We start from the raw sequence: 9,328 nt of genomic DNA, 5'->3' as shown, positions 1-9,328 counted from the left end.
TATGTTGTTAGTTTCTTCTTATGATTATAACAATAAAAATAAGGTGATTCAACTCCTGAGGTTTTCTGTACACTGTGAAGTCTAAAACATCAGCTTTTGAAATCAAATTTTATAGTTTTAAAAACTAAGGACAACTCAAATTAGAAATAATATTATGAATGTTTTAAATCATGAAGCTTTATGAGATAACCATATTATTAGTCATTCTCTTATGTGTATGTACACTTGGCTCTTATGGGTCATTTCATGCAAAGACATCCATTGATTAAAAACAAAATATTGTTATAGACACCAGCATAAAATATTGTTATATAACACCAGCACACACTGTCACACTTTTCTAGCATGAATCTAGAGTCCAAATAGGACCCATATTTATGAAGATACAGATTTAAAACTTAAACTAAAAGCCATCTTGATAAAGGACAACAGGAAAGGTTGAGGTTTATTTTTTGCGTTCAGGGCTTACTTTTGATTTTAGGACTTCAGGAAGTGAAGGGAAGTGATCTTCATAAGAACCATTTTGAAGAAAATATTTTTTAAATCGAATTGTGGACTGCAGGAGCCTTAAATTTTCTGTAAAGGAGGGAAAAGAAGTTACGTTATGTGAATTGCAAAATCATTTAGGAAACAAATTTGAAAGATACCTTTATCCTAATTTATTGCTTTTCTAAAATAATAGTCTAGTTCAATCTAAACAGAAGAAGAGAGAAAATGTACCTTTTTCTTTTTGAACAATGGAGACTACAGAGTTCACTATTTTAGAAATATTCAGGTATCCTGCTTAGAGACAAAATATTTCTAGGGAAGTTGCTAAGCAGTTTTGGCTCTCTGTGAACTGTTTTTGTTTACGACTTTTAGATCTGCTATTAAGTTGGAGTGTTTGGGGAGAATAGGCTGTATAATCACTGTGACACAAACATGCCCCAGCAACCTCGATTAATTCATGCCTGCTAAACAGAGACTACGTGTAATTATTTGTTATGCTATTTGCTTGCCATTAAGTCTCAAAAATGTCTTTGGTGTAGGAAAAGGGAAAACCTATTTCCTATAAAATGTGAGAACATAGATATTTTCTCTTTAAAGGAAAAGAAAAGAAACCACATTTGATTAAATGCAATTTTTATGGTTGCACATGTAGGCAGAAAACTGAAAATAAAGTGTGTAAATGTAGGAAGTAAAAAATAGTCTGCCACAAAAATTCCTTTGTTTATGTAATTTACATCTGCTTTTGGAAGTCACTATTCCCCTCCTCCTCCTCCCCCTCCTCCTTCTCCTCCTCCTTCTTTTTACAATTGAGATTATCAAGGGCACAAAAAATGTTATGAAGAGTTGAGTGAATCCTTAAGGACTATGGACCTTTGGAAAGTTTGTACTAGCAGCAGCAAGAGAAGAATGTAATAATCTGATTACATATTCCCTTCATATACCAAACCACCAAAGTAAACTGATGCATATGGAAACAAGATGTGTAAATTCTCTTTCCTTTTTAAGCAAACATCTTGAAAGACTTACTACTTCAGAACAGAATTGGAAAACTTGAGCAGTGCTTTGACTGTTAAGAGAAATATTACCTTGTGATCCCCTGGCCAAGTTGTCAGTGACATTTCTCACACATGCCAAGTAAGGAATATAAGGACTATCTGCTGATATATTTAAGAGGGCATCTTCAAAGTTTTCTAGTAGTAGGAGCCTATAGAATTGGAAAAGAATATGTAAATTAAGCATATAGAAATAAAGCAAAGCCATTTTGCTGAGATCATTTGAGTCCCTGGTGTTGGCATGGGTTCTCTGAGCACTTACCTTTCCCATTAGCATAATCAGCATATTTAATTATTTTAACATTCAATCATAAGTGATGTAAGATAATTTTAGGCACATTTATGGGGGAAAATCTCACTGGGCTAGGGGTGCCTGATAAAATACATAACTCCTAGTTAAACTTGAATTTCGTAAAAATAATAAATAGTTTTCCTTTTTTAAAAAAATATTTTTTCTTTGATTTCAGAGAGGAAAGGAGAGGGGGAGAGAGAGATAGAAACATCAATGATGAGAGAGAATCACTGATCAGCTGCCTCCTGCACACCCCCCACAGGATCGAGCCTGCAACCCAGGCATAGGCCCTGACCAGGAATTGAACCATGAACTCCTGGTTCACAGGTTGATGCTCTACCACTGACAATCATGGGCTAGACATAATTTTTCAACAAAAGTATGTCCTGTGTGTGTTTTTCATATTTTTTTATATTTTTATATATTTTTTATCTTTTCCCTCTAAGCCTTGCAACCCCACACCATGCCTCAGTTTCTTCTCTTTTCCAATGAGAGGTAAGGGGTTAGATAATCTACTATATCATTCCCAAAATAAATTCATTTCATTGTAACTAAAGAGAAAGAGAGGCATCCAATTAAACAGTATATGTTCCTTTTTTAAAATTATCTAATTCAACATGACAACAGTGTGGTGATTGCTGCGGGGAGGTGGAGAGAGAGGTGGAGGAAGATAAAGAAAGGATAAATGGTGATGGAAGGAGACTTGATTTGGGGTGATGAGCATACAATACAGTGTACAGATGATGTGTTGTGGAATTGTGCACCTGAGACCTGTATAATTTTATTAACCAGTGTCATTCCAATAAACTCAATAAAAAAGAAAAAAAGATAAGGAAAAATGTAAAGAAACAACCAATTTAGTGTTCCCAAATTAACCACTCTATGGTTTCTTTTTGACTGGCATATGAGAACATAGTCTTATATTTGGGGGGTATATGTATGTAAATGAATAAATGTGTGAGTTATGCATGCTCTTCACTTCAACCATGAGGCTGTTTATTTATTTTATAACTTCTTCCCTTAATGCCTATTGTTGAATTTTGTTATGGTAGAGATAGAATAAATGTCAATGAATGCTTTGGGGCCATCTACTGTGAATCAAACTGTGCAATACACAATTTAACTACTTTTGTCAGATGTGTTTAACTTTGATTTTCAAATACTAAGGGAAGAGACTTATTCTGGCATAGCTAGGAAACATGTAAGGAAATGTATATGTTAACATTAAAGAAGTTTCAGAGTGCTTAGATGCGGATTAACAACACTGGGTCCTTGAGGGACTTTAAAAAAAATCTATGTCAAGAAAAGTCTCTAATGTGGCAGTCAGAGCACAGCTAATTGATCAGATGGCTGATCCTCATTTCACTATAATCCATAAACTTCATATAAAAAACAACAGCAACCATCCCCAAAAGCTCTTGCTTTTGTTTAGACATATTTTTTGAACAGAGGCTCTCTCTTAGATATTGCCTTTCTTTCTTTTGTGTTTGTCTTCTTTTCTGTCACAGTTATTATAGCATAAAGCCATTCCCATCCCGGTGCAGTGCTCAATAGCAAAATATTGGCCTAACCTTCTAAATGGAGTGGCATAGAAGATTCTCATGATAAAATTTCAAGCTTAAAATAAAAAAAATGCTGCACTAGAAGTGACCTTGAAATATTATCTAAGCCATTCTCTTAGTTTCCTAAAGAACATTTGATGGACAAGATTGTTGAGATTGGATTTAATATACTCCCCAAATTAAGATTCCATATCTATGTGCCACTGTCCTGGCATAAACATCCAATTATTTTTTCAAACAATTTAATATATGGATCCTTTCTATAGAGTTCTATCTACTTCCCAAGCATTCTTGTAAGAAGATGAGCTTGCAGATGTGTGCATGAATGAGTGCACAACACACACACACACATGCACACACACAAACAAACAAACACAACAATAAAAACAATATTCTTAGAACAAAAATAATGAGGAGGAAGAAGATCGAAGAAAAAAATATTTTTGAGCAGTTTTCTTTAGAAAATTCTGGACCAAGAAAGCCCCCAAAATAAAAAATCCCTTCATTTTATCAATCTCAACAAGAACCATCTTAAAAGTATTGAATTCTTCCTAACAAACTGTCAGATAGCTGTCAGCAGCTAACTATGTTTACTGTAGCATTTGCAGGTCTTAAGTGCGAGCATTCTCAATGCTATGGATGCCTCGAGGCTCTGATAAAGATACCTGGCCTCAGCAATAACCATTCCGTTGTCTCAATTCAAGGCTTTTTAAAAAATTATTTTGATGGCTATAAAACCATCTGGAACATGGCATCCTAACAAGGGGGAATGTCCCAGGGCTGCTTGATTGCTCTGGGAAAAGCATCTGATTCAGCTACTTTAGAGGTGAAGAGAGGTGGAAACAGAAATAGGAGATGGTTTATGGAAGAATTTTGCCTAGAATTACCCAGAGTTGGAGAACTTCTTGTTCAATAATAGAAATATTATAAACAACTAAATGCATTTTATTTTAGAAAAACATTAATGGTTACAAATAAGTCCTACTATTTGTTATTATTTGTACAAATTTCCATTAGCATAGAAATATATCCTTTGGGACTGAAATAAATAAATTCAATAATATTATTTATCAAGCCTAAACGACCTTTACATAGCAGGTCATCTAGTCTCTAAATTTGCCCTGAGCTAGGAATTTACTTCAATCAGCTTCAACAGGCAACTGCTTGTATTTCCTACAATAATTGTTACAGTCATTACAGGGAGCTACTTATATTAATGGTCCTTAGCAGCCAAGGTTGTTGCTATCATTTCCCCTGCCTATATCTGGGACGGTATATTTGCATGCCTCAATAAGAGTCCAACATTAACTACCTACAAACAGGTTTGCTCCCGGAATATTACTGAAGCAAATACATTTTTGCATTACCTTGACTGGGCATAAGAAATACTTTTGTTTTTAAAACTGAAATAAATAGTAATGTAAAAAAATTGGAAGGTTATACATTTTTCATGATGAAAAATCTCAAAAAGGGTTGGAAATTGAACCTTCATCTAGATTTCCTCATAGACATAAGACAACCAATCCAGATAGGACACATTGGATCTAGTTATGTAATCTTAGAATTGAAATGAGATCCCAATAAGTTTCAACATTAGTACACTTCAACTATACCCTTTTTTTAAATTAATCAAGAATTGACTTTCCTATTCCATAGTCTTACATGCATGACTGAATTGTGCCTATGAATTATTTTGATTGATCCAGCCAGCTTTCCTACCAATTTAGAAAAAAAAAACCAACAAACCAACAGAAAAAGACTTACTGTGCAGCCAGGCTGCTTGGAGAAAGTGACTGGGCTTCTTCTTCATTCCATGTATGCGTTGTATTATCAGAGGTGCCTACAGTAATAACATTTATATAGGTCAATATTTAACATGTTCCCTTACAGTAGTTATATTTCTTAACAAATATCTTCTCAGGTCAAATTAAAGGGGGAAAAATGCAGAAAATCTGCAGAATTTTTCTCCAAAGGATTTTACAAGTAATGTCTATGTTCTTTTTGTTAAAAGAAAAAAAAAACATTTAGGATATTTATAGGAAATAGATAACTACCAATCAAAATAATCCTAATGGTCAAGTATATGCATTTATAACAAATTATTTCTTTGTGCATCAAACCATTTATATTATTTTATCCTAAGACCTGAATGCATAGATGGTTCTTGAATAGTGTAATGCAGATTGACTACCATGTGCCTTGTTAATCAAATGAAGCCAATTACAGTCATGGATCACTGGGTTTTCTTTGCCTAAGTTGTCTAGAACTTAGGAACATCTGTCATCACTAATCGACATTTTTCATCTTTCAAAAAGTAGCCTCTAACTTCAATTGAATGCAGCTGTGAATGCAAATTGGCCAATTTAAACAGAATTCTGAGTGGTTTCAAATAATATGAAGGTTTGGAGTGCGGAAGGTAATCACTAAGTTGGGTCTGTCGGAAGCCATATGTGAAGATCTAATTTAACGTTGAGAATTGCCCCCAGAAGTCAAATAGGTTGCTGATTCAGCTTGCCGCATAATGTTGTATCATTAAACAGTAAGTGTGCAATAGCATTCACATTGAAAATTGAAAGTGAAAATATTTGAAATGGTTACTGCATAAATAAAAACATCATAAATCCAGCACTTTCATTCAGCCCCTTTAGGAAAACACTATCACTTATTATAGGCTTCTCTTCTGTCACTACTTATTCCTTATAAATAATTCATTATGTTTCAGTGCTGTCATTTTAACACTGGCCTAATCGTTTTCAATGGAAAATTTTATTACCAGCACTTATAGTTCTACCATTGTCTCTAGTTGGAGTGTCCTATGGCCTTCTGAAAAGGTCCTAGTGCACAACAGTGCACTCATCCATGCGTTCCCAGTGCTGATCACATGGTCTATTTAAGTTAGAACGTGTGTAAAAGAGTACCACAGAATTAAAGACCTCCTTGTCTATCTCTGCATCAGTCATGTTTGAGTAATGTTTGCACCATCCCTAGTCACTGGCAGAGTGTCTTTTTCAGTTTTCCTGTTCAGCAGAGCAGAGTTTTCTTACATTCGGCTCAAGGTGCAACTGAATGTTATTGCTCTAATGATAGCAACGCATCAGTGGGCTAAAGGACCATGAATAAAGATATGCAGAATAAATAAACCTAATTAATAATGGTAAAACATTATTTATTGGCATCTATATAGAGAAGAGTCAAGGATAGGACTCTGTTGAGATTTACACTTTTGTAATGTAAAAGTATATAAAGCCATTTTTCTAAGACAATATAGTTCTCACTTCAAACTCTAAGGTGATACTGATCATGTTCAGTGGCATTTGTATAATATGTTGCATGGAGTTTCTCTTCCTCATCAGGCTACTAAAATGAGTACCTAATAGAATTAACTTTGTACATCAATGATAAACTTGGCCCTGATGTTAGTAGGCACTTTTCCCTCTGGCCACTTTTGCTTCTGGACTATAATGTATCCTGATAAAAATGCTACACTAAATAGGCTTTAACAAAGTGGGAAATGTTACAGACCTTTAAAAAGTGAGATTTTACTGTTTTTAATTTATAGAATTAGACATATTTTTTAAATGGTGCCCATAGACATACAAAGTAATCTAGTGCACAGGTAACCTATTTTACCAGTAAAAATGACTTTCTATTTAAAGATATAATCCTATCTAATAAAGAGGGAATATGCAAATTGACTGTCACTCCATCACAAAGATGGCAGTGCCCATAGTCATAAGATGGTGGCACCCAATCCCCTCAGCCCCACTGGAGTCCCCCAATCCTTTCAGCCCAGCTGGGGGGTGCGGCAGGTGCACAGTGTGGCCAGACCCGCCCTCAGCCCTCCAGCTGCCCAGGGCTGGCCCGAGGCACAGACAAGTCTTGGATGTCGGCTGCCCAGCCTACCCCTAAGGAGTAGACAAGCCTAGGATGGTGGCTGCCCAGCCACCCATGGCCGCCTGAGGCTCAGGTAACCAGGGCCCGCTGAGGCTTGCGCTGCTGGCAGTGGCAGCAGCAGAGGTGTGATGGGGGCATCGCCATCCCCTGATCACCGGGTCGCCTCTCACCCCTGAGGGCTCCTGGACTGTGAGAGGAAGCAGGCCAGGCTGAAGCAGCCCCCTCCAGTGCATGAATTTTCATGTACCGGGGCCTCTAGTTTCATATAATTTACTACTTTGCAAAAAAGCAAACTTCAGCAAGTCACAAAGGTAATCTTTGCTCTCAAAATTCATTATTTATAAGTGGAAATGCTAAATACTAAACTCCAAAGCAGGGAGCCTTGCTTTGGCAGAGCTGAGGACTAGATTCCTTAACACAGGAAGTTAGGAGACAAACTTCCCCCAAGTGTCTATGAGCATCTCCATATTTTCATGGTTGCTGAGTAGGCTCCTGAAGAAACCTTGAAGTATGTTCATAATCAAGGTTGAATCAGACATAGACATGGGGAGGGGAGAAGATTGTAGAAACCAGTGTGAGGAGAAGAATGGGGGGGACGGCTGTGGGGAAATGTATCATGCGGAAGGAATCTGGAACAATGAATCAAACTCCATCAGTGACTGAAAGTGGAGCCAGTCTGAGGTTTGGTGGTGGCAGGTCCTTGCATGAGATATCCTGGAATCAAGTGTGTATATGTCCATATGTCCCAGTGAGTAAACAGGAGTGAGGCCATCTAGCAAAGAGCTCAAGGGACCCGGCTTTGGACATAGATCCAGGATTTAGTTTTACTTGCTGAATGTATCACATAGGCGAAGTGCCCCACCTCCCTTTGCCTCAGTTTCTTTGTCTGTAAAAATGGGTTAATAACTGTGTTTCATGGAGTTGTCTTGATGATAAAAGGGACTTAAGATAACAAAGCACTTACCATTGATACAAAAAGTACTCCCTTTTTATTGTCCTTCTTTGAATGAGTGATGTGAGATTTCCAAAACTCTATTAGCCCTGTCATACGTTAGAGAGGACCCGACAACTCCGCTATGAGATAGCACCCAACTCCAGCTTAACTGAAGGCAAAGCCAAGGGAGAAAATGTGTTCCCTTCACAAACATGGCTCAATGCCATGAAGAATGAGCCCGGTGTGGCCTGGCAATGTGGCAGGAGGCTGTACTGGGTGTTAGAGACCCCTGAGTTGTTGGTCGCTGGTTGAGCCCTCAGTGACAAGTTCAGGATTCCTGAAAGATTTCCTCAAATACCTAGAAGGATTTTTCAAAGTCCAGAAAGTTTCTACATAAGCAGGTAGGGACTTGGGCTTAATAACCTTTAGGGATTGACATTAAAACCGCTGCATTGAAGTTCTCAGACTGATGAAGTCACAAGGAGGAAATTAAAACAAATTTAATCATATCAAGTTTTCAAATAAAATATTTCTTTGATATATTTCCTTGTCATCTTGACCATCCAATGACATGTTTCAATACATGCAAAACTTATTACTATATGCATAGACATGGGACATGGCTATGCAAAATATTGGAATACTGAATTATACTGTTCACAGGATGAATGGTTTGCTGCCTCAGTTAATAAGAAGTGCTGCTTACTCCTCCGGCTTCTAAAGCACTGATGAGCTTTTGTCCTTTGTAAAACATTTTTTTTAATGTCATCTCTTTATATAATTACAAGGTGTGAGTCTGCAGGTGAAAAGGAAAAGAATGATAAGGAGACACTTGAAGTTCCCGAGTCTTTAAAATGCAAATACAAAAAAGAAATATGTAGGAAAGAAATGGTGTTTGTTAGTACACTGTCTGGTTTTCTGGCCTGGACTTTTTAAAAAGGGTAAGCCTTTTCCCAGCACCTCCATGTTTGTTAAGGCCTGGAATTTAACAAAAATCTTGAAAGCTAGTCATTAATTTTGTAATTGTGGATGTGCAAAATGCTCCAGACCAGCGGTTCTCAACCTGTGGGTCGCGACCCCTTTTGGAGTCGAACAACCTTTTCAG

The 9,328-nt window shown here is 36.9% G+C and overlaps 1 protein-coding gene across 1 annotated transcript in view; it reads right to left on the bottom strand.

The window, feature by feature from the left end:
• Positions 1-9,328, bottom strand: part of ABCA12 (ATP binding cassette subfamily A member 12) — a 171,552-nt gene that overhangs the window by 81,264 nt on the left and 80,960 nt on the right. Inside the window, exons 9-11 of the mRNA XM_006778960.2 lie at positions 5,160-5,235; positions 1,575-1,693; positions 470-576 (exon numbers count right to left, since the gene is read on the bottom strand). Of these exons, the coding sequence (XP_006779023.1) occupies positions 470-576; positions 1,575-1,693; positions 5,160-5,235 (302 nt within the window). The remainder of the gene's footprint in view (positions 1-469; positions 577-1,574; positions 1,694-5,159; positions 5,236-9,328) is intronic.

The sequence above is a fragment of the Myotis davidii genome, unplaced genomic scaffold, assembly GCF_000327345.1.
Source record: "Myotis davidii unplaced genomic scaffold, ASM32734v1 scaffold268, whole genome shotgun sequence".
Classification (NCBI taxonomy): Eukaryota; Metazoa; Chordata; class Mammalia; order Chiroptera; family Vespertilionidae; genus Myotis; species Myotis davidii.
Note: the sequence above shows the minus strand (reverse complement) of the source record. Positions and strands in the feature narration are given on the sequence as shown.